At 47.4% G+C, this 26,579-nt stretch overlaps 1 protein-coding gene across 1 annotated transcript in view; it reads left to right on the forward strand.

Moving 5' to 3' along the window:
- HORMAD2 (HORMA domain containing 2) overlaps positions 1–15,597 on the forward strand; it is a 195,727-nt gene extending 180,130 nt beyond the window's left edge. Inside the window, exon 3 of the mRNA XM_069620397.1 lies at positions 15,387–15,597. Coding sequence (XP_069476498.1) covers positions 15,387–15,482 — 96 coding nt within the window. The 3' untranslated portion in view covers positions 15,483–15,597. The remainder of the gene's footprint in view (positions 1–15,386) is intronic.
- Positions 15,598–26,579: the final 10,982 nt, after the last annotated feature.

A 26,579-nucleotide genomic window follows, 5' to 3' on the forward strand; every position in this document is an offset into this window, starting at 1 on the left:
CTGCAGACCCGGAGTTTTTGTCAAAACACCCATCCCCAGAAAGTCTGGTGGTACAGGCAGCATCTTCTACTGATGTCAAGACTGCTTACCCTACCGTCCCACAGGACAGGGACGATAAAAAATATGATGCTATGGCAAAGAAAGTTTTTTCGGCATGTAGCATGGCGTTAAAATCTGTTAATGCTACTTGCACCCTTGCTAGATTCAGCCATACACTTTGGGAGTGTGCTTCTACAGCGGCTGACTGCATCCCGGAGGGAGAAGAAAGGGAGGCGTTCCTGAATATCATACAGGACGGTAAAGACGCTATGTGCGAATCCCTCCAGATGGGCATTGATTCGGCTGACAGTATCAGCAGAGCAATGGCAGCAAGTACAACAAACAGGAGATTCGCTTGGTTGAGAAAGTCTGGTTTTGCCCCAGATGTGCAAGCCAGGCTCTTGAACATGCCATTCAATGGCTCTTCTTTGTTCGGGAAAATGGCGGATGACAGTTTAGAGAAACTGCAAACTTCAAAAGCAGCAGCAAAATCCATAGGCGCTGCAATCCGTCAGACACCTTTTTGTCCCACAGGAACCTCTGCGAGGGGCAAGTCCTTTCGCTTCTACTCCGTATTCGGAAGAGGTAGAGGACGACCGGCTCAAAGGGGACAAAGAAGAACTACCTAAGGTGGACGGGGTAGATATTCAAAAGCCGCAGCAACAGCAGGTGCCTCTTTACCATCGGCATCTGCATTAGCTGCCCCAAAACCGCTCTGAGGACTTCCCTCACAGGACACCTGTAGGAGGCAGGTTGACTCAACATCTGGCGGAATGGCAGGCTATCACGTCAGATGCTTGGGCATTGGAAACAGTTGCCCAAGGTTACTGCCTGCCTCTCCTACGCATACCTCAGAGTCATCCACCGGGGATCAGCTCTCAGAAAGCTCCAGATCCGCTCCTCTTGCAGGAAATTTTGGACCTGCTAGAGAAAGGTGCCATAGAACCGGTATCTGTAGCGGAGAGGAACAAGGGCTGGTACTCCCCTTACTTTCTCATTCCAAAGAAAGACGAAGGACTGAGACCCATCTTGGACTTGTGAGAATTGAACAAATTCCTCAGGAAAGACAAATTCAAGATGGTCACTCTTTCTCAGATCCTTCAGGCCCTTCAGTTCCAGGACTGGTTGGTATCTCTGGACCTTCAGGACGCTTATTTCCATGTGCCTATCCATCTCAAACACAGGAAATACCTGAGGTTCGCAATTGGCAACTCTCATTATCAATTTCGAGTGCTGCCATTTGGGCTGACCTCCGCCCCGAGGGTCTTCACCAAGTTAATGTCGGTAGTGGCGGCAAGTCTAAGGAGGGAAGGGATTCACGTCTACCCCTACCTGGACGATTGGTTGATCAGGGCTGTATCTTCGGAACAAGCTCAGATCCAGCTAAATCACCTTTGCCACTCCCTTCACAGACTGGGCTTCTCCCTCTATTTAAAGAAGTCACAAATGATACCATCGCAGAGACTCCAGTTCATAGGAGCGATCCTGGACACTTCCCTGGGAAAAGCCTCACCACCAGAGGTGAGGGCTCAAGATATTCTACAGATGGTTACCAAGTTCCAAGATGCCCAACGTCTCCCAGCCTTCGACTTTTTGAGGTTGCTAGGCCTCATGGCATCCTGCATTTTCCTAGTGCCAGAGGCTCGCCTGAGAATGAGATCCCTCCAGTGGACACTGAGGACTCAGTGGTCACAATTCACAGGGAGAATGACAGATCTTCTTCAGGTTCCCGACAGGGTGGCTCGAGACCTTCAGTGGTGGGCCTGTCAGGAGAACATTCTGAAAGGAGAACAGTTTTGGCAACCCTGGCCGGAGATAACAGTAGTCACGGATGCCTCACTCACGGGGTGGGGAGCCCACGCCAACGACTTGACCATCAGCGGTCGTTGGTCGCCATCGGAGTCCAGACTACATATCAACCTGTTAGAGCTGAGAGCCATCAGACTTGCGCTGAAGGCATTCCTGCCAGCTGTACAAGGGAAAAATGTCCTGATAATGACAGACAACACGGTGGCCATGCATTACCTCAACAAAAGAGGAGGCGTAGGATCACTACCCCTGTGCAGAGAGGCGATGCAGCTCTGGTTTTGGGCAATCCAAGAAGGAATCTCTCTATCGGCAGTTCACCTAGCCGGAGAGAAGAACTTGACAGCGGACGCTCTGGGCAGGCAGAGCACAGTCTCCCACGAGTGGGAACTAGCTCAGGAAGTCCTTCAAGAGATCTTCGCCCTTTGGGGAACCCCTCAGGTGGATCTGTTCGCCACCAGTGTCAACAGGAAATGCGATCTGTACTGCTCAAGGGAATTTCCCCCGAGAGGAGCTCTGGGAGATGCGTTCATAGTGGACTGGGAGTTTCCGCTTCTGTACGCGTTCCCACCGGTCCCTGTCATTCCTCAAATGATCAGGAGGTTGAGAAGATTCAGGAGAACCATGATCCTAATTGCCCCGGATTGGGCCAGGAGAACGTGGTACCCGGACCTTCTAGACTTGTCCATCTGCCCTCCAATTCGACTTCCACTCAGATAGAACCTACTCTCACAGAAGGGAGGTCAGGTTCTCCATCCAGACATCAAAACCCTCAACCTTCACGTTTGGCTTCTGAAAGGCTGAGGTACAAGGATTGGGACCTCCCTGATGATGTTATGGAGGTGTTGCTTTCGGCAAGGAGGCCAGCAACAAAGTCTTTATACCGCTGCCGTTGGAACAGATTTTGCAGCTGGTGTAGAGAACAGAATATCGACCCCTTTTCATGTGGTACACCAATGGTTTTGTCCTTCCTACTCTATTTGGCGAATTCAGGCCTTCAAGTTGGCACCATTAAGGGCTATCTCGCAGCGCTATCCATCTTTAAGCGCACTGCGGAAGAACCATCCTATTTCAAGTTACCCTTGGTAATACAGTTTCTAAAGGGGTTAACCAATGTTTATCCCCCAAGACCATTCCAGGTTCCCCTATGGGATTTAAACTTAGTCCTAACTTTCCTGATGGGCACACCTTTCAAACCACTCCATTCTTGTTTGTTAAGATTCCTTACCCTTAAAACTGTTTTATTAATAGCACTTACATCTGCTAGAAGGGTGGGCGAATTACAAGCTCTTTCTTGTAAACCCCCTCATACAATCTTTGACAAAGACAAAGTTGTCCTGCAAGTGAAGCCTAATTTCCTCCCAAAGGTGGTTTCTGAATTCCATATCACTCAGAAGATTACCCTACCATCTTTCTATCCTCCTCCTCATCCGGGGAAAGAGGAAGAGAGGTTACACAAGCTGGACCCTAGAAGGGCTTTAAGTTTTTACATCAGTAGACTAGCCAGGATAAGACAGGCAGACCAGCTGTTTGTAGGTTACACAGGTCACAAGCTGGGGTTACCAATAACTTAGCAGATCATTTCCAGATGGATCATTCTAGCCATTTTGGAATGTTATAAACTGGCAGGGAAAGAGCCCCCTCAAAACCTTAGGGCTCATTCGACCAGAGGTATTGCAGCTTCATCGGCCCTCAAAAGAGGTGTGCCGGTTAAAGACATCTGCGCGCGCTACATGGTCGTCTGTCCATACCTTTACACGATTTTACAACTTGGATTCCTCCTCCAGTCAAGAGACTAGGTTTGGAAGGGCTGTACTGCACTCTATTCATCAATAGAAGACAGCGTGAAGTCAGTACTCCCTCCTCCAATAATAGAATACTGCTATGGGAGCCTATCTAAGATAAGGAATACGTCGGAGGACACAATCCCTTCGAAGAACAAGTTACTTCTTACCTTGTAACGTTCTTTCGACGGGATGTTCCTCCGACGTATTCCTTATCGACCCTCCCATCCATCCCCGCAGTTCTACTTCCCTTGTTGTTGCAGCTTACGCTCCTTCAGGGTGATTAGTCTAGTCCAGACAGAAATACTGTGGGCTACAAAACGGAACTGAGCAACGGACGCTGCGCGCGGCCTTTATAGGCAGGATGACGTCGACGTCGATACGGCGGATGTCGAGGGACATCGACTCGGAGGGCGTCGACGCACAGCGCCCTCTAGAGAAAAATTTTCCGAGGCCAGCAGAGCTAGAAGGAGATATCTAAGATAAGGAATACGTCGGAGGAACATCCCGTGGAAAGAACGTTACAAGGTAAGAAGTAACTTGTTCTTTTCTTAGTGTACTGAGGGATAATGCTTTATGAGGCCACTTCCTGTGAAGTCATGTGGGTGTGTGGTCAAATGACATCACTTCCTGTGGGGCGTGGTCAAATGACACCACTTCCTTTGATGTCGCGTGGCGGTGTGATCAAATGACATCACTTCCTGTGGGGCATGGTCAAATGACATCACTTCCTGTGATGAGTGGGGGCGTGGTCAAATGACATCACTTCCTGTGATGTCACTCTTCGGGGCGTGGCACTGTGATGTCACTTCCGCTACCCCTGGCATATTGGTGAAATGACGTCCCTGCCCGAGGGGATGCACACGTGTGCCGGCCAGAGGTGAAATACGACAGATATTAATATGAAGGCATTTATGAGGCCGATAGCGCCGGGATAGATGGGGTGTGCGAACGTGCTGCACTCTCAACGCGGCACCTTCGCTGAGTGCTAGACGGCACCACAGAGTACATTTCTCACCTCGATGCTGCTGGATATGGTGACCGCGGTTACACAAACGCAGCGTAGTGGGGCTCGTAGAAACCTCGTTGCCACTTGTAATGACTCGAGGGGCTAGCGGAAGTGAGTACAAATGTAGTCTTTAATTATTTATTATAAGATTATCAAAGAAAAGAAATATAATGCATTGAGCCCCACTGATCAGCTCCGTTCGACGTCTCTGCCAACCGTCTTCTCCCTGTGTTCCAATCCGACCTTTTTAACACTCACCAGGCAGGAGTCATCTCTGCTCGTGCCCTGGGACACGTGCTTCTAAGCCAATGCTACAGAAACTAAGAAACGCTCAAATATGTATTTGTTTTTATAAATGTACTTTGGTGTCTCATTAATTTAGTAGTACTGGGATGATACACACCGAGCGTAACTCGGCACTATTCATTTACACTTACCTGTTTCCGTCTGTTTAGCTCTGCTTTAAAAACGGAGGGCGGAAATCCCCTGTGGCCCTATCCATCATTCCAACTCTGCTCTGTCTTCTTTGCCTGACCTAAACCATTCAGTGTTCCTTCTTGTTTTGATCATTAATTGACGTATTGTATTACATATTGAAAGTCTGTTTATTTGGGCTTGCTTAATTCTCAGGTTAGTTATTTTCAGTTGAATATGTTTACCTCTTTATTTTCAGTATGCTTCATTTTCATTTTTTACCGTTTAACACTCTACTGTTCAGAATAACCACTGGAATTATGTTGCACATTCTGAAGCATCTTGTTTGCATATGGCACGTTACAAAATAAAAATAAAAAACGATTATGATGGTCTGACGAAAGGATTAGTTTTATTAGTATCGACGCATGGGTTAGTCAAATAGGCATGAACTAGTCTCATATTAAGCAGGGCAGTGACAGCTGGTAAAAGAAGTGCCAGTTGGGAAAGTACTAACCCAAGAAGGAGGATTTGTGCCAAGCATGGCTTTGAATGTCTAAAAGAGTTTTGGCCTCATTACGCGTTTGGCGGTGGAGTAAAAAAGTGGCAATAATTTCGTTACTACTGCTTTAGTTGGCAGTAATTTAATTACTGCAGCTTTTACAGCATCGCCGAATTCCGAGTTTGGTCTTGTAGTGGGGGATTTCTCTCCAGCTTTATGTTGGAGGGAAGTTCTACACTTTAAGGCCAAAAATCGGAAAATTTACCCTGTGGAATTACCACTTGTGATAAATCAGCCAAAAATCCCCATGAAGTCCTATGGACTCCAAAAAAATGGGATTTACACTGCTATACCACAACTTCCCCAGCATTAGGTCTTTCATAGATTCAGATGCTTGAATATTCCCCGTCATCAGACTGGGAATCCTCGGTGATTAAAATAATTATAATTATTTTTTTAATATACATCCATTATTACATAAAGAATGAGCCACTCCATTGTGTAGTCCCTCCACCTCACTTTGGCACTTTATGGCCCCAACCAATGAGGTGACAGGGCTTAAGCACCGCCCCAGTCAGCCATCTTCAGATTTTTCACCGCAGTCTGACAGAGGGAATCCTCCAGCTCTCTGAGCTCCTTTTTGTGTAGTTTATATTCTTGGAATATATTCTACTGCTTTCCCTTGCTTAGGGGCTATGTATGCAGAACTTTTGGGCTCCAAAAGTTTTATTTTTTTGCCCCAAAATCGTCGAGTGAATTTCTCCTCAGCATGGCTGAACTTCAGGCTGCCAAGAAGCCTTCCCTGTTCAAGGACTGCACGAGGTGCAGGAAGAAACTAGTCTACATGAAGGATCCATATGACCACTGCATCTACTGCCTGTACCCTTATCCATCAATAAATGTGACATTTGCAGGTCTTTTTCCACCAAAACCCTGCAAGACAGACACAGGCTTCTAGAAGCCAAAGGTTTGTCCTCTGACGAGGAGTCTGCCATAACAGTTCCTGCACTTTCTAGTAAACCATCTGAGAGACAAACTTCTAAGAGAAGGGCCTCTTCAGTGGAAAGGAGTTCCTCTCCCACTCAAAAGAGTAAGAGAATGCTGGAAACCACTTCTTCCATGCCTCCCTTGGGATCTGGACAAGATACGGCATCCTGAAGAAAAAAATACCTCCAAAGGTAAGGAGGCGTTTTCTAAAAACCAGGGGGGACGTCGTCCACAGAGAAGCCGTCCACGAGCGGCAGCAAAGATAGAGGTCCATCGACCACCAAGCCGTCCACAAAACCCTCATCGACAACGACACTCCAAACCGCATTGTCCACAACCAAATCCTTGTCGTCGAAGTCAACATCCACGAAGCAGTCGTCAACGAAGGAAGCTCATCACTCATCCACGAAGCTCTTGTCCAGAAAACTCTCGTCGACAGATAAGGGTCATCAACCATCTTCAAAATCTTCATCCACAAAACCACCGTCGACGAAGCCATCGTCCACGGGGCCACCGTCGACGACACTGCAAGCTTCTTCGTCTACGGAAGAAATAGGGCCCAAAACGCCCCTCGTGGATGCCACGGATTGACCATCCAAGGAGAGCAATCTCCCCAAGCCTATGGGAGCAACGCCTCCTGTTTCAGAAGCTCCTGAACCAGTTGGAGCACAATTATCTCCTTTAAAATAGATGACAGAACTCCCTGACATCATTCTTCATGTCATGGTCTCTGCTTCCAAAAGGTCAGGGTTTTCCCAACTCCCTTGGAAGCAGATCTATAACCCAGGTTCCGAGTGCCAACCAGTCCCAATTGGGACCTTTTGGACCCAGTCCTGGCGCCAGTGGCACCAGGCTCATAAATATGCCCAGTCCCAGCGCTGGAAGCGCCGGGCTCATAATGCTTGGGTGGACTTACCTGCAGCAGACCATGCTGCTTACTTGCCTGCCAGTTGAGCCTCTGATCCTCTTCTGTTTGGAACTACTTTTCCTGTTGGGTGGGGCAGGAGCCACTCCCTAGATTCAGAACACTGGAACTCTTCTGGAAAGCAGGAACTCTTTTCTTACCTAGGCGTGGCTGTGGAAGGAGACACCTAAGCACTACAGGAGGCTATTTAAACCACACCCGATGGATGAATCTTGCTTTGTGTTATTCTGCATCCTCTGCAGCAGAACGCTCATCGTGTCTTCTGCATCTGATCCTGGGCCTAAGGAAAAAGGCTTACCATCCTGAATCCAGTCTTCAGCAACACCTATAAAGACAAGAAAGAACAGGTTAGCATTACGGTCTTCAGTGACAGCTCTTCACTTACCTGGTCCATCGGCTGTCACCAACGCCTCGCGCTGCATTCCGGCATCTGAAAGACAAAGGCTTACCTACTCTTCGTGCGCTCCGGAGGTCTTCACACTGCATTCCGGCATCTGAAAGACAAAAGCTTACCAACTCTTCGCACGCTCCGGAGGCCTTCGGCGCTGCATCCCGCATCTGAAAGACAAAACAAGGTGCGTTTAAAGACATTGGGGAACTTTAATACTCACGTGCCATTACTCCTTTCCACATCTAACCCAGTGGGTATTCCGGCACCCTGCAGCCGCTCCGAACTTGTACCTGCAAAATAAAAAGACAGTTAGAGCGCATCGTGAAGCAGGCAACAAGCGCTTACTTACATGCTTCCAGGCGCTTCTATTCATCACACGGGCTCCATCTTCAACTCACTTCAGCCCGTCATCCGCCATCGCCGGAACCCTGCAAAACAAGAGACATCATTACTAAAGACTTTAAAGACATTAGAATTACTCGAAACTTACCGTTCGTGCAGTAAACGACGGACAGCAGTCCTCTGAAGTCAAGAGGCCTGCTCCCCTTATCCAGTGAAGAAACTGGTTACAGCACCCTGCCCCGAGGCAGATGGAGAGCACAGCGTTCACTTACCTAAGACATCTTACCCTTCGAGCCAGACATACAGTGCACAGAGGTCCAGCCCAAAGAGCCAGCCGTGTGTTACACATCACCTTTGAAGATACGGTATACGCCCAGTCAAGACCGGCGCCTCTACGGGAATCAGGTGAGCGTTACACTTCAAGATAGTTCTCGGACACAGAATTTGTTGGTGAGCAACCCTTTCTCACCCCCAAGGAAAACAGCCCTCCCTGCAGCCAACTACGGAGGTCATTGCCGATCCTTATGACCCTGCGCTCATGGAATCGATGCAAAGGATCATCAATGAATTCAACAGACATCAAGAAGAAAAGAATAGGTTATCTGTACCGAAGGAGTTAAGATCCCCACAGAGGGACATCGCACCTTGGCATAGCACGCCAAGACACTCCCCTACCAGGAGTAGACCACAGAAAAGAGCACGTTCGCCTGAGCCTCCATGCAGATCCAGGAGCAGGACACTCAAGCTTCACCTACAAGGGTCCTGTCTCCAGCATTGTCACATAGACCACGATCTCCTGTTCGAGATCTAACTATGGTGTCATCGTCGGTGTCAGTCTCAGATTGGCATGAGAACCCGTTCAGGGATTTCTCGGATGCTGAGGAAGGTCAGATCACACCGGAGCCTGATGCTCCTAGCAAAAAGGGATGATCTTATTGTTGAGAAGCCCAGAAAGAAAGACTCTCCAGGTAACTCTTCACCAATGGACAATTTAGTATCGTTTCATACTATTATTGGCAAAGCTGCGGACTTGTTCAAATTACAAGTTACATCGGAAGAGAAAAAGTCAGTGCTTTATGAGCACAGGGACAAGCGTAGAAGAACGGTTACCACCATTCCTCTTCTCGACACCATATGGGAGTCTGGATTGAAGATACTGGCCACACCATTATCCACACCTGCTCTGGTTTCAAGAACTGCGAAGAAATACATGGCACCAGATTCAGAACCGCTTTGTCTAAGGGATCATACTAAGCCAGATTATGTCATCACAGTAGCAGCCAGAAGAAGTTAGCCAACCCTTCATCACCACTGTCAGCACTGCCAGACAAGGAAGGTCGTAAATTGGAGGTCATGGCATGGGTAAAAAGGTGTCTTCCTCAGCATCTCTCACTATTAGAGCAGGCAAAGCGCTAACCATGACAGCTAGGTTTGACCGCGAGCTATGGCTTCGTATGTCCAAGCTGGCCAAACATCTGCCTGTGGATCTTCAGGAAGAAGCCCTGTCAATCATAGCAGATGGAGAGGCTACTTCAGATCACATGATCGGCGCAGCAGTTGATGTGGCTCAGTCAGGGTTCAGGCAGATGGCCCACAGCACTGTACTAAGGAGACAGGCCTGGATGAAAGCTATGAATATCAGACCTGAGGTCCAAGCACAAATATTGGGCATGCCCTTCGATGGGCAAAAGTTATTTGGTAAGAAGATCGCTGACCACCTAAAAGGAATAAAGACGGACACGGACACAGCTCGAGCCATCAGTTCCTTAAAGGATGAAGATAAGGACCGTAGGTCTTTTCGCCCTTTTCGAGGTTCATCCTCGAAATACAGAGGATATAATCGTTCTTCCTATGGTCAAAAGACACACGGAAACACATTCCAGGACAACAAATACCAATCCTCTAACAAGTATTCCCAGAGAGGAAACGTGGCTCTGCCCAAGGTAAAGCCCAGAACAAACAAAATTGACAGATCGGGTCTTTCTCCTCAATGTCACACTCCTGTGGGGGGAAGGATACGCCCATTTTTTGAATGCTGGCATTCAATAACATCGGACAAGTGGGTGTTACAGGTGGTCCGCGAGGGTCACACCATAGAATTCCTAGACCATCTTCCATCCCTTGCTCCCACCCCTCGCAAAGTGCATATGTTCAGACATGTCATGTCCGAGGTAAAAAAATTACTGCAGAAAGCAGCGATAGAGCCAGTTGCTTACCATCAGAAGGGAAGAGGTTTCTACTACTGTTTCTTTCTGATCAAGAAGAAAACTGGCCAGTGGAGACCCATATTGGATTTGAGAGTGCTCAACAAATACATCAAACGCATCAAATTCAAGATGATATCCCTGCAAGGCGTCCTACCGTGGCTAAATAGAGAGGACTTCCTAGCCACTCTGGACTTGGAGGATGCATATTTCCACATTCCAATTCATCCTGCCCACAGATAGTTCCTCAGGCTGTAGGAGACCTGCATTTCCAATCCCGGGTGTTCCTGTTCGGGCTAAAGTCAGGACCAAGAGTGTTTGCCAAATGTCTGGCACCCGTAGCAGCAAAACTCAGAAGGATGGGAACAGAGGTCTTTCCATATTTGGACAACTGGTTGATAAGGGCAAGCTCCTCCAGTCATGCTCGCTTGGCAGTTTCAAAAACTATAAACCTCCTAAAAGGGTTAGGTTTTTCGATAAACAAAATAAAATCCTGCCCAGTACCCAGCAAGACAGTTCTCTTCCTGGGAGCCGAGTTCGACACCAGCATTCCCGGGGTAAGACCATCGGCAGACAGGGCAACAGCTATCCTCTGCTCGACCTCATGGTTCCTAGAAAAAGGGACAACCACGGTACGCTCTTTCAAATCCCTCCTGGGCATGATGTCCTCATGTATATTTCTCATACCAAATTGCAGACTTCGTATGAGACCAGTTCAGGAGGCCCTGGACCAGCAATGGAAGCGAGCTATAGGGTCATGGGAGGATGTAGTCCAGATAGCAACTACAGAACACAAGGCACTTCGGTGATAGAATACTCTGCGGAACCTGCTACAAGGAATGCCATTCCAGACACCAACATCTACCCTTCTCTTAAGGACAGATGCGGCCCTGTTGGGCTGGGGAGCTCACCTAGCGAACCTCCAAACCAAAGGGACTTGGTCAGCCCAGGAATCCCAGCTCCACATAATGTTTTAGAGCTCAGGGCGATACGGTGGGCTCTGAAAGCCTTCCTTCCAGTAGTACCTGGACAGGTACTGACCGTCCAAACAGACAATACAACCTCCATGCACTACACAAACAAACAAGGGGGCACGAGATCAGAGATCTTGTCACAAGAAGCTCAACTGCTATGGGCATGGGCCTTGCACCACAGAGTCCAAATGAAGGCGGAACATCTCCCGGGAGTGGCCAATGTTCTAGCGGACAAACTGAGCAGGGAGTACACGTCATCTCACGAATGGGAGCTAGACAAAAAGGAAGTCCATAGGATTTTCTCGGTATGGGGCCATCCACAGATCGACCTCTTTGCACACCAGAGCCAACAAAAAATGCCAATAATTCGCCTCAAGGTACCCGGAACATCAGTCAGTAGGAGATGCTTTCTCGGTGGATTGGACAGGGAAATTCCTTTATGCCTTTTCCCCCATTCCACTTGTAGCGAGAATTCTACGCAGAATGAAGGAATAGAATTGCTCTATGATCCTAATAGCACCGGACTGGGCGCAGCAGATCTGGTACTCAATTCTACAGCATCTATCCCAATGGCCCCCGATTCGCCTCAAAGCGCATCAATATCTATTAATGCAGCCGAACCACAAAGTCCTTCACCACCACCCAGCTAGCCTCTCCCTCAAGGCTTGGTTCCTGAGCAGCGCAGGCTTATGAATCTGAATCTCCCTGCAGATTGCTGGGACATAATCAGGGCTTTAAGAGCCCCCTCTAAGAGAATCACCTACGTCCAGAAATGGACTTGCTTCTCCAAGTGGTGTGAGACGTCTGCAATTTATCCACTTACCGCTTCGGTAGAGCAGGTACTACCTTACTTATTGCATTTGGCTAAGGGCTCTCACTATCCTCCATCAAGGTTCTTCTATCAGCCATAACAGCAGACACAACGACTCCAGAAACAGTCATTACTCTCGCTTGCGGCTGTCAAGGTCTTCCTTAAGGGGTTGATGCGTACTTGCCCTCCTACACCCTCACCAGTCTCAACCTGGAGTCTAAACACAGTACTACCAGCTCTCATGGAACCCCCTTGCGAGCCCATTCACAGATGTGACATGAAATTCTTACCTTGGAAAACTGCTTTTTTGATAGCCATCACATCGGCCAGGAGGATCAGTGAGTTGCAAGCTTTGTCTTCAGAACCTCCTTTCACTTTGTTTCATAAAGACCGTGTCATTTTGAGAACACATCCTAAATTCCTTCCCAAGGTCTTATCGGAAATGACACTCACAGAGCGTGTTGGGTCTTTCTATGTATCACCCACTGTCATCAAGCGAAGGGCGACCCCCTCAACCGCCTTCGGCGCACTCCATGAGAGTGTAACGCTCACCTTGATTCCACAGGGACGCCTCTCGACCGGTCTGGGACGCTTCTAGGGACACAGCACCTTCCCAGGGGTTTGTTGTGCCAGGAATCAGTTCTAGAAGACAGGAGGTGGATTTTAGCGACTGCTTCTTCCCTCGAGACCCACCTCCCTGTGCTCCCCTTGCGGTTTCCCCTTGGGACTTCTCTCACCTTGATTTTCGGAATGTTGCGCTCTCCGTCCTGCCGTGCTGGGCAGGGGCGCGTTGTTGTTTGAACTGATCTGCCGAGTTACTTCACTGTTGTGGCCCAGAGTCCAGACCGGCTGCGACTCCACTTTTAAGGTAAGTCTTTTTGTATTTAAGAGCATTGTCTGTATTGATAGATGCTCCAATAACCTTCTTCTCTTGTCTTGCAGGAGCTTATGGAACGAGCCGAGGCTGAAGGCAGAGTTGGAGAAGGTAAGGATGCGCAGGATGGTTCTTTGTCTTCTCTCGCCCGTGCAGGCCAGGATGCTGAGCAGGACCCGGTGAACATCACGCTGCAAGAGCAGAATAACGCGAAGCGCGTGCCTCCGATCGGGCGTGGTTTAAATACCCAGCAGGTATCCCAGGTGCCTTTGGGGCGGGCCCCGCCCTGGATGGGGGCAGGCCCCGCCCTGGATGCTAGACTAGTTGTTGCAGTTCCCCGTTGACCCTTGTGGGGGGATCCATGTTCGCCCATTGTCCATTGAAACTCACACCTGCCAAGTGAGCCTGATGCCAACGACGCCAGGATTGAATCCAAGGACCCGAGACAGGCTGAATTGGGCCCTTCTGGCCTTGTTAAAGTACTGTGGTGAAGGCCACGGAGCCCGAGTCCCATGGCCTGGGGTTAAGGTCGTGACACAGAGGGAGAGCGGCTTCAGTAGCGTTTGACACAGGGGTAGCCTTGAAGGACATATGCAGAGCCGCTACCTGAAGCACTCTGCACACGTTCCCTAAGCACTACTCTCTGGCAGAAGATACCAACAAAGAATCTGCAGTTGGACAGGCACCTTTCCCTGAGTATGTAACCGTAGTGCTGCTGTATGGTAAAGGTTTGTCAGAAATATGTTTCTGCATTCATGCATAATATATATATAATGGTGGTGTGTTTTAACTGCTTGGTATTCTATTCAAACATCTGAATCTATGAAAGATCCAATGCTGGAGAAGTCTTAGTTACTTACCTGTAACTGTATTTCTCCAGCATTGCTATCGTTCATATATTCACATGTGCCCACCTGCCTCCCCTGAGAGGCTGCTCCTACGCTGAGCACCCATCATACTGTAGTTCCTATGGTTCAAAATCTGAAGATGGCTGACTGGGGCGGAGCTTAAGCCATGTCACCTCATTGGTTGGGGCCATAAAGGACCAAAGTGAGGTAGACGGACTATACAATGGAATGGCTCATAGGCCATAATGGGGTATTTACATGAATTCTCTATGTAATAATGGATGTATATTAAAAAATGTTTTAATAATTATTTTAATCACTGAGGATTCCCAGTATGACGACGGGGAATATTCAAGCATGTGAATCTATGAAACATACCAATGCTGGAGAAATACAGTTACAGGTAAGTAACTAAGACTTCTAATGCACATGGTAAGCCGGCAGGACCGTTTGACTGTAACAGGAAAATTATTTTGTCAGTCAATCAGCGGATTGGCCGCCAAACTCATAATGTGGCTGTCTGTTCTCATGCTGGACTGAATAGTAGGAGCCAATTTCATGCTGACAAAGCCATTGGGCCTCATTACAAGTTTGTTGGTATCTCGGTAGTAAATCATCTGAGATTCCACCAAACGGATTTACCATTACCACCACTTGGTCCGGCAGAATTACAAGGAGTGGTAAGTAAGCAGTGTTAGTCCACATTTATTGGAGTCCGTAGGACTCCATGGGGATTTCGACGGAATTACCACTGGTGGTAATTCTGCCAATTTGGCCACTTCTTTGTCTGTAATTCCTCCGGCTTACCTGCAAACCTGTAATTTGACATTGGGCCTCATTCCGACCCTGGCGTTAACCAAGGCGCTATTAGAGCCTTGGTTGACGCCGTTATCTTTCCGACTCCGCCATGGTGAATGGCGGAATTACCGCCCCATTCCAAGGTTGGCGGGGTCGGTAATTCCCCATTCACCAAGGGCCCTTCCCCATTCCCATTTTTGCCCCAAAGGGCTAAATGGGAATGGGGAAGGCGCTAATTATGGCACCGTAAATTACGGTGCCGTAATTAGCTCCTAGGTCCCTTTGCGGGTTGGTTTTTTGACGCCTGCAAAAAGCAGGCGTTAAGTACCAACCCGCAAAGGGAACTCGGAATAGGGCGGTAAGGGTTTAACGGCACCGGTCTCGTTAACCCTTACCGCCCTACTCGGAATGACCCCCATTGTGTTAATGCAGAGGTAATGACCAGTTAGCATGGCATTATCACAGTTTTTGGCCGCACTACTGAACTCTTAATGAGGCCCATTGTTTTGTGATTTGAAAAGCACATGATCCATGATCGTATGAGAAGCTGCACTTAGCCTCACATTTGGAGAGCAGGATTGCAATTATAGTGAGCGAATACAAGACTTAATTTTGATTGTTCAATTTGAAATTACTTGGGAGCGCTATAGACTAATTTTCCATTTTTAATTCTTGCAGCATGTAAACCTTTCATGCAGTCCGGGGAAAGGAAGTGATCAAAGGAAGCGCAAAGTCAGCGAGCCAGTAAAGGACCTGAGAGCCAACAGAGACTAAGAACCAAACTGAACCACTAAGAAGCTGCTTGCCAGAGACAGACATGTACATTAGATACATATCTTAAATGTTTTTGTTAATTATTATGATTCATATTTGTATTGGTGTTTTTAAACTGCAACAACCCATCTATTATTTATTTATATAATTATTAGCCTATAATTTGACACAAAATTTTCGCTGGCAAATAAACAAATTATTACAAATAAAATGTGGGTTGTATTTCTGATTATTTCCTGCCCAGTTCCCTAATGTCATGTCAATGAGTTTGATCCTCATGTCAAACATTTGACTGATCCATCATTATTTGACAAACTGAATTAGTAACACGTATCAAGAAGCTGGGAGGATATCAGAGAAATAGCGCACATACTATACAACAATTTTGTAACTCTGTCACTTAACCAAAAACCTACTCTGCAGAACCTTTTCTGTAAATGATAAAAATGTGTATGGGGTAGAACAATTCACTCACTGAAAACATGGGTAGCTGAATTTAGAACTGTGGGGTCTCAGTTAAGAGACTCCCCTGTGCCCTGCACAAAACTGGAAAGAACCAGTAGCAAAATTATTTAAGGAGCAATATAGATATTCATCAAAATTGGAGAAAAATCAGGTATTAGAAAATTCAAGTGCAAGAAAATCCAGAAACAGTTAATAGACTCCAGAGCAGTTCAATATGTGTCAAGGTTTATTCAATCGGCGCTCAACCCGTTTCAGGAATCATTTCCCTTTACCAGCAGCAGCATATCAAACTATTTACAATATAGAAAAGAACAATTTTAGAACAGAGTTCAGATGTAATATAAGTTTATTTGTGAAATTCTATTTAAAAAAACAAAAGCCATGTTAAAAAATGGGTATCTATCAAAGAACTACCTATCAATGTACTTACGTAATGTTTGACAACACAAAACATATTTAAAAAATCATTAGAAAAAATCATTCTTATAATTAGATTCACATGATTACCAATGAAGTCATTCTAAGTTTTAGAATTAAAGTACCTGATCAAATGAGTCAGTAAAATTAGGGAGGATACTAATCTCCAAGGAACAAGTCTGGAGCTATGAACCAGGAACACAAAAAAAGTTTGGACAGGAAAGGAAGCAAAGAGATAGGGCAAAAGTTGGCGGGGACCGTGGGGTCAAGTGAGGGCTTCTTAAGAAGGGGGATAACCCTCGCAGATTTCAGCTCCAAAGGAACCAGTCCTTACTGGCAGGAGTCGTTGATGGCCGAAGTAATGTCTGCCAGTAGGTCTGGGGCGATCTTCTTCATAATGATGGTGGGAATGGCTTCCTCAGAAGAGGATGATTTAATTCTCGAGATAGCCGCTAGGACCTCTGCCTCAGTAAAAAGCAGGAAAGTAGACCAATTGGCTGAGGGATCAATGGAGGGTGCAGGTAATGGCATGATGGCATCCGGAGTCATTATCGCAGGGGATTTCGCAATATTTGAGTGGATCACTTCAATTTTATTGATAAAAAATGAGGCAAGGTGGTCGCACAGCTTTTGAGAGGGCTTAACCTTGGAAGTAAGGGCCTCAGAAGAGGCTAATGAGTGTACAATAGGAAACAGGGTTTTGGGCTGACATAAGGCCGTTTTGATTTTCTGAGAGAGAAAAAGTGACTTTAGCCAATTTAACACTGGCCAGATAAGCAGAGAGACCAGGTTTGTAAGAATCTCTGAGCGCAGGATTGTAGCTTTTTCGCCATTTGGCTCCGTTTGTCTAAGTTTCAGGCGAGCGGATTTAAGCTGATCCGTGAACCAGGGTTGGGAGGGTAGTGTCACAATCCCTGCCCTAAGCCTGGATAGCCAGGCCAGGTGGGCTACTTCTACCCCCATCAGGCCCCCAAGGGCCTTGACATTTGCCCCCAGACTCTCTTGGAGTCAGTCCTGACGTTTTCGGCGCCAGGCTCATATGCTAGAGCAGTAATCAGGGCCCATAAGGGCATTGCGCAACAACATGGATGCCTCCACATGGCTCAGTTTTTAAACTGAATCATGTGCTCTAGCATTTTGGATGTGGCAGGCCCAGTGATACCTGGGATGCCTGTAGGCTATATAAACCACACCCGAACTCCAGTACACGCTTCGTGTTAGTTTGCAACTCTGCAACGTGACGCTCACCGTGTTCAGCTTCAGCCACGAACCTCGGAAGAACAGCATCTGCAAAAGAGGAAAAGACATCGTTAGAAAATGCAGCAGCTTACCTGAATTTCATCATCAGCGACCCGCAGCTCTTCCGACCATCATTCAGGAACCAGCGCTCCCTCGGATCGACGGACCTGAAAAAGGGGAGAGACAAGGCATCAGACATTTGCACAATTAACAAACTGTGTCGGAAGGCTTACCTTGCCAGCCGCTCCTTAGTCAGCATCATCTCGAGAATTTCATCCTCCGGCTGACCACCGCGACCTGTGAAGAGAAAAAGACAACAGGTTAGCAAAGGCAAAGCAACTTAGCATAGCGCATAGCACCTACTCTCCGCATCAAGGCGCTCTAGAAACGCCCATACTTACCAGTGAACTCCAAAATTCAATCCTTGCCACATATTGGACTTCCGCATACACAGGGAAGAGAAAAGACATTTATTTAACCCAAAAGGCATGCTAAGACAACAAAATACCACAGCAATAAGATCTACCTGAAAAAACTGAAGACGGGCCGGCATCAAGACAGGCCGGCATCAGTGAAGTAACTCGATCGCCTCTGCCCTCCAAGCACAATGCGCCCCTGCCAGACAGCAGGACGGAGAACCACCAACATCAAGAACAAGGTGAGGAGAAGTCCAGAAGGGCCGCAGACACACGGGGTGGTGGGAGGCTCGTTACCCCAATTGCCCAGTCCTGAACTTTGGTTACCTATATTGCAGGCCGGACTCTTCCGCTGGTCACACCAGGGCATCGCGAGGAGAGGTACCTGGACCCCAACTGCTGGGTGGCGCCCCCGTGGAACCAGGTGAGCGTAACAGAACGCGTAGCCTGCCAAACCAAAATCCACCTGGGCGCCATGGAAACCTCGAAATTAGACCAATTGGCCCAATTAATAGGTGAACTGCACGCCGAGGTTCATTCTGCCCGTCAGGAGACTAATGCTCTCCGGAGAGATTTAATGGTGACTAAGGAGCGCGTAGAAGACATTAGCAGACAATACTTGCAATTACAAGCAGGCCAGACACCTCTACCGGAAGCAACCCAACAATGCAGAACCCTACTCTGCCATCCACTTCTTCTACTCCGGTGCAAATTATGCTACCAGGAACAGTTCCTATAGCCCTACCGGAGCGGTTTACAGGTGATCCACGGAAATACGCCGCTTTCATGAATCAATGCCGCCTTCACTTTCTTTGCAGGCCAGGAGCATTTCCAAACGACCAGGCTCGGGTGGCCTTTGTTTTATCATACCTGAGCGGTAGCGCAGCAGATTGGTCAGTACCGTTATCTTAATGAGTATGAGTGGGGGCTTGGATCAGTTGATGCAGGTGCAGATCAGATAGACCATCAAAGAAAGAATTCATCTCATTAGATCTTGGCAGATTAAAGTGAAGATTAAGATCACCTAATACCACTAGATTGGTATACTGTAGATTCAGGTCAGCTACAAGGTCTACTAGACCTTTCCTGAAAGACCCTATGGGCCCGGGAGGACGATATATGAGCAAAAAGTGAATAATACAGGAAGGTGCAATGGCACATCTAAAAAGTAGGGCTTGCATATTAAGTGTGTGGGAGCATTGTAACTGGGTAATAGTATACTCATCCCTGAAAATTACAGCAACCCCTCCCCCACGCTTGTGGGGTTGGCGGTCGTGGTGAATGATGAGGTAGGGAGGGGGAATAGCTTGTACCAAAACAGGCGCTGAGCTTGGTGTCAGACAGATTTCTGTCAGGCAGAGAAGAGCCGGTTGCTTACTAGATAGTAGGTCCCAAATTTCACCAGTGTGAGCAGGGAGAGACCTAGTATTCAATAAAAGTAAAGTAGGAGTTTCCGTTATGGGCTCCATGCTACTAATACTAGTGGCTGGGATGGAAGTCATAGTAGGAGCATGGTGACTCCAGCCAGCTGGCCAGATAGTATCTGGTGGGGCAAGGGAGAGCAGAAGGCTCCTGTTAAGTAGTCCCTCCCATCACGGACGGGCACAGACGGGCTTGCCTTAAGCGCACCGTTGGCGGGCGGGCGTTTGATCCTGCACATATGTGCAAGGATCGGGCCGAGACTGAGGCAGAGGGCTGGAGCAAAGGGCGTAGAAAGAGGACTAAGGATTAGTCCTAGCCCAATGTACACACCCCTAAACTGCCGTGGTCGTATTGCCAAATGACCGTTTTTACAATGGTAAAAGCAAAAGACTTTTTCTTCATTCACTCCGCTTCATCCATACACAAAGTAAACTGTCAGATAAGTTCTTGGTAAATTAAATCTAAAACGAGTAAAATACACTGCAGTGCATGCAATTTAAACGGATGTCCGCTAACGGGGCAGCTTATCTAGCGTCATCACGCTAGTCACAGTGAGACGCATTACACCATGCCCTAGTGCGTGGTAACACTAGTACAGAGATGTGAATGAATTTAAGGAAAAATAATAAAGGTTGCAATTAAATTAAAGATGTATTAGATTCCCAATTTTAAAAGGTTACAAGAACAGATCCATTTAAATGAAGAAAAAAAATAAGAAAATAAAAACAATTAAAATGTGTACAGAATTTAGATTAACATATATAATGAAGAAAAAATAACAAAACAGTATTTTTTTTAACAATATTATACTGTGCTACAATTTTTACAAACTTTTCACAGAGTCACTAAAGAAAATGTAATACAACATTTCCCTCAACAAAGATAAGAAAGAGAAGAGGAATAGGTTATATCTTTTAAAATCAGACATTATGGCCTACTCATGTTATGTTATGTTACTTTGCATTTATATAGCGCCTTATGTACCATTGGTATGGTCTTAAGGCGCTGGTAGGTTGAACGCCCTCGGGAACCGAAGTTCAGGTCAGTAGAGAGAGTAGTGAGAGTCAAAGGTGCGTGTGAGCAGCGGATATGTGTGCAGCTGATGTGGCATTTGTGTGATAGCTGCTTCTTAGCGGTAGGTGTGGTGGTTGGGAGATCATTTTTGTTCTGGTAAGTTTTATACAGATGATTCTGGCTGCATTAGGACTGAGGAGAACGCCTAGGCTGGAGGATCTGTAGCCAGCAGTGTTTAGTTAGGGTGATGGGGAGTATGAGGTAAATGATGGTATGGGAACAGCTATACCGAATGGTGTCATAGTATCGCTGTGTTCTAGTTGAGTGGTGGTGTAAGCAAGAGAGTAAGCGTGGAGATGTGATATGGTGGTTTACCTTAGGTGTTTGAGATCGGGCCCACTCTAATAGTTCGATGTACTCTACCCGTACCATGTACTCCGCCTGTTCCATGCATTACGACTGTTTCAGGCACTCAAACCGTTCCTATCCATGCTCTTTCAAACATTCCATGCACTCCAAACCATTCCATGTAAGTCACACCGTTCCATGCACTCCAATCTGATCCATGCACTCCAATCCATTCCATGCACTCCAATCCGTTCATGCATTACAATCCGTTCCATGCACTCTAGTCCGTTCCATGCACTCCAATCCGTTACATGCACTCCAATCCGTTCCATCCACATACTTCACCTGTTCCATCCACGTACTTCACACGTTCCTTCACATATTAACCCATTCCTTCCACATATTTCATCTGTTCCTTCCACAAATTTCACCCGTTCCTTCCACATATTTCACCCGTTCCATCCACAGACGTCACCCGTTCCTTCCACATACTTCACTCGTTCCATCCACATACTTCACCCATCCACATATTTCACCCGTTCCATCCACAGACTTCGCCCCGTTCCATCCATGTACTTCGCCCGTTCCATCCACATACTTCACGTGTTCCATCCACATAATTCACCTTTTCCATCTACATACTTCACCCTTTCGGTCAACCCAGTTCATCCGTTCCACCCAGTTCATCTGTTCCACCCAGTTCATCCATTCCACCTAGTTCATCCGTTCGACCCAGTTCATCCATTCCACCCAGTTCATCCGTTCCACCCAGTTCATCCACTCCACCCAGTTCATACGTTTCACCCAATTCATCCGTTCCACCCAGTTCTTCCGTTCTACTCAGTTCATCCGTTCCATCCAGTTCATCCGTTCCCCTCACATACTTCACCTGTTCCAACCCCATACTTCCTCCATTCCAACCACATTTTTCACTTGATCGATCTACTTCCCCGTTCCATCCACATACTTCAATTGTTCCATTCAATATATTTGACCCATTGTGTCCACATACTTCGCCCGTTCTTTCTCATACTTTACCCGTCTCATATACATCACCCGTTCTTCCAGATCCATCCTCCGTTCCAACCACCCACTTCACCTGTTTCTTCCCTTTACTACACCCGTTCCTTCCAACCACTTCACCTGTTCCTTCCAACAACCTCACCCGTTCCATCAATATACATCACCCGTTTGCTCCATACTTGACACCAGCTCCGCACTCTACGCCCGTTCCGTACTCTGCACCCTCTCCGCATTCAACACCCGGTCCTCGCTCCGCATTCTATACCCGCTCCGCACTCTACACCCGTTCCGCACTCTACACCCACTCCGCACTCAACACCCGCTGCTCGCTCTGCATTCTACACCCACTTCGCACTCTACACCCGCTCCGCACTCTACACTCGCTCCGTAACCGCACCATACTCTACATCCGCTCAACACCCTACATTAGCTCAACACCATCACGCTCTACATCCGTTCAACACCCTAAATCTGCATTCTATACCCGCTCCGCACTCTACACCCATTGCGCACTCTACACCCGTTGCGCACTCTACACCCATTGCGCACTCTACACCCACTCCGCACTCAATACCCGCTGCTCGCTCCGCATTCTACACCCGCTTCACACTCTACACCTGCTCCGCACTCTACACTCGCTGCGCACTCTACACCCGCTCTGCAACCTCACCATTCTCTACATCCGCTCAATACCATCACGCTCTACATCCGTTCAACACCCTTAATCTGCTCAACACCACAACCGCTCCACTCTATTATCCACTCACGCATCCTACAACCTACATCCACACTTGTCCCAATCAAACACAGCTCCCTGACAATAGAAGGCAGGTCCATGCACCATAGATTGGTAGGGGAAGTGTTTATTGCTGCTGCCTACCACTTGAGCAGGAGAAGTCACCCAGCCATATCGTAAGAGTCCGAAGTGGCAGATCATCCATCCATTCTAGAATAGGGGAACAAAAGACACCTCTTAGTTCCCGGAAGATTAAGTTAAGCCATGTATAATCTCCTGGATTTTCCTCCACATGATGGTCAAGTATATGACATATGCTTCAGGATTCCCACTTAGATACAAGGACCACAGCACTTCTGCAGTTATGTTGGCAGGTAGACCTGCAGAGAGTAGGGCACAAGGTTCAAGAGGGTTAAGAGACTTGCATATCGTCAGGAGATGTTTTACCGTTTCAAGCATGTCATCCACACATAGACGACATGCTCTGTCCTCTCTCGAACGACCAACCCATTTCCCATCTGGGTCCCGTGCTTTAACAGCAAAGAACTTAATTCTAAGATATTCCCAGATCAGCACATTCCCAAGGAGGTTTTTCACATATTTGGGCATGGAACCTCTTGTTTCCAGATAGTGGACAAGGTCATCCCCCTGTTCAGACGATGCCAAATTGACAATTAGCTGTTAATTACTAAAGTCAAGGAGCAAGCGCTTCACCTAAGCTTTTAAGGTTACATGGTCTGATTCAGCTGTGGCCTGAGTCATCCTGGGCAGCCACGTCGCAGCAGTGGCCATGAGTATCGATATTCTGCTCTCAGGCATTAGTTGGGCTCTGGCCCTCAGTGCTTTCCATATATGGGTCTGCAACATGTATTTATGTGTTTCAGCTACATTCTGCTAACTTGTGAGACAGCAAGATATTATTTTCTCAGCTATAGGCAAGATGTTAAATTTGAGATATACCATCTCATTAGATGCACAGGCAGGTATCCTTAGCAATTTCTTGAGTCGGGTCTGTTTCGAGTTTGCCCACTTGTTCCAAGTGAGTCATAGCCCATATGGCTGCTCCATACGTTGTGAATGAGGAGATCTTTGCCTGATATAGCTGTAAGACACAGGCTACTGAATAGACCGCCCCTTGATAGGTAAACGCTAGAATTCGACCCAGAGTGGACAAAGTAGAAGATCTCACTTCCACAAGAGGTGCTCATGATCCTGCAGTTTGTTGTCCAGGTTGATCCCCAAGTACTAAGAAATCTGTACCACATCGACAAGTGCCCCCTTATAAAGTGTTTTAAAGAAAATGATTACCAATGAATAACTTCAGACGTGATCACTTACAGTCTAAAGGTGTACTACTATCGTCATTTAGCAGTACATGCGAACAACAAATTATGGAAACTTGTAAAGTCAAACAATGTGATTTTTAGAAATAAAATAACTAATTTTTGAAGGCATTCAAAATAGATATTATAAACACAATAATATTCTTCATGCAAAGAGGCATTCTCTTAGATCTGAACAAATCAAATTGTTGGAAATGTTCTGAATCAGACTTAGGGAAGTTAAACAAGAATTCACTTCAGATGATTCTATTTTCAAAGACAGGAGCATATATTAGGACAAAGATTTGAAACAAATGACCCAACTGAAGTGATTAACTTCGCTACCAGCAGGTAGGGTACATATATCCATGAATGTAAAACATTTTGTAAGAAAGATCATTGATATCACATCATAAAAAGCAAGTTAGATTGTAATCTTCATTGATACCTTTAGGCATCAATGTATCAAGTTGATCTATCTAATATACCTCCAGTTGGGATTGATTTTTCACCAGATCTCCTCCTCTCTGGAGACTATGAATCACTTCTAAGACCATAAACCTCATTTGTGAGATGTAGTGAGCCCTCTCTAAAGGGGCCGTTTCATGGAACAAACGTGCACCGAAAATCTTGGCGCAAGCATGAAAAAACAGGCACACGCGCACGCGTGCGATTCATGGAAGCCCCTTTGTGTTTTCCTCGGGATGTGCGCCAAACTCGTGCGTGGCGCACACGGACACACACGTCATTGCAACATCCCGAATACCGTGCGCGACGTGCACAGGGAAAGCGCACAACGTCCGCGCACACACCAAAAAGGGGGCAGGACACGGGGCGTAACACGCGGAATGGGGAACAACACGTGAAAAAGAAGGCGTAACTGGGGAAGTACTGCAGGGAAATATACGGAACGCCCCCACGCACGCGAACAACACATATTCATGGATTCGAATACGGGAAACCCGCACACGGCAAAAGACGCGCATAGGCGTCAACACGTCCGCCACACGAAGGCAGGCGGAAGCGTCCCTGCGCATAGTATAAAAGTGCACGCAAACAACAAACACGTATATACAGCTACGATGAATGCCACATTTGTCGCAGCACTGATCGTGGGACACCGCAGGAGGAGGACAATAGCCAGGGCCCGCATTTTTTTTCCTCGGACCAGCCTTTTTGGGATTCCTGATGACCACGTCTATGGCAGGTATAGGTTTCCACCTCGTATCATCCTAGACCTCGTCAGGGAGTGGGCAGATGACCTTACATCCCCACCCTGTGCTCCCAAGCATTGAGCCCCTTGGAGAAGGTGCTCAATGTCCTGCATTTTTTGATCACTGGGTCCTTTCAGCGGACAACTGCCATAGTGGGGGGGGTCTGACAGGCCATGCAGTCACGCTGCCTACACCAGGTGTTGGCAATCATCACTGCTCGCCGCTCAGTCCACGGGCACATATATATGCCCAGAACACCCGCAGAAAGGCAAGCCGTGGTCCAGGACTTTTACAGGATGGCACACTTCCCCAAAGTGCTTGGTGCCATAGATTGCACCCATGTGGCCCTACGTCCACCTAGGGCCACTGAGCACATCTATCGAAACTGCAAGCACTGGCCTTCCATCAACGTGCAGGTTGTATGCAATGCTAAAGGAATAATCACCTCTGTCTATGCAAACTACCCTGGCTCCACCCATGACAGTTTCATATACAGAATGTCCACCCTGACCCGGGCCCTGGAAGCTGGGCAGCATGGTGACACATCGCTCCTAGGGGAGTGCAAATGCCTGTGCACATGCATGCATTTCACACACAGACAAATACCCAAACCCTAATAATCACTACTATTATCACCTCCCCAGGGGACAGTGCCTACCCTCTGAGCAACCACATGATGACGCCAATCGGGAACCCCACCACACCACCCCAGGTAAGATGCAATGATGCCCCTATTGCAACCAGGGGCATAGTGGAGCGCACATTCTGAGTGCTCAAGTCACACTTCCGCTCCCTTGACCGCTCTGGTTGGCAGCTACTATATGCACCCCCAGTAGTGTGCAGGATCATTGTGGCAGCATGTGTCCTGCACAATGTTGCAACACGGCGGGAGGTACCGGTGGACATGGTGGTGCCCCCACATCCCCAACTACAGGCACAGGCGCTGCCCATGGGAGGGGACAGGGCACGTGGCAAGGCAGCCCGGACCCAGCTTGTGGCCACATTCTTCACCTAAACTCCCACCCCTGCGGAGTGCACACAGTCCTGGCACATACCAGGTGACAATCGATGATGACAAAGAGACAGTCAGCTGTCACAACCTTGCCACCCTGAGAATGTTGCCACAGAAGTACTACTTTGTGTGCATCCCTAGCTAATTAAACATAATCAATCCTGTGTGACCAAAAGGAACATATGCAAGGTGTGTATCACACCCCCCTGCAAAACAGGCCATCACAATCCCTGGTATGTCACCCAAACCCTCCCAAACCACATCACCCTTGTCTGCCATACCATGACATGGCATGCAATAGCAAAAGGCCAACACATGAGCAATAGATACAAAGTGACATATTATAAATGAAATCTGGCACAAGACAATGATGCCTGACATGGAATCAGATGAAATGACTGACCAACAACTGTCAGTCTAGAAAATTAGACACCCCTTGAATGTAGGGCAACGTAGGATAATTGGTTGG

Source organism: Ambystoma mexicanum, chromosome 10 (assembly GCF_040938575.1).
Source record: "Ambystoma mexicanum isolate Mex_15411 chromosome 10, UKY_AmexF1_1, whole genome shotgun sequence".
In the NCBI taxonomy this organism is placed as follows: domain Eukaryota; kingdom Metazoa; phylum Chordata; class Amphibia; order Caudata; family Ambystomatidae; genus Ambystoma; species Ambystoma mexicanum.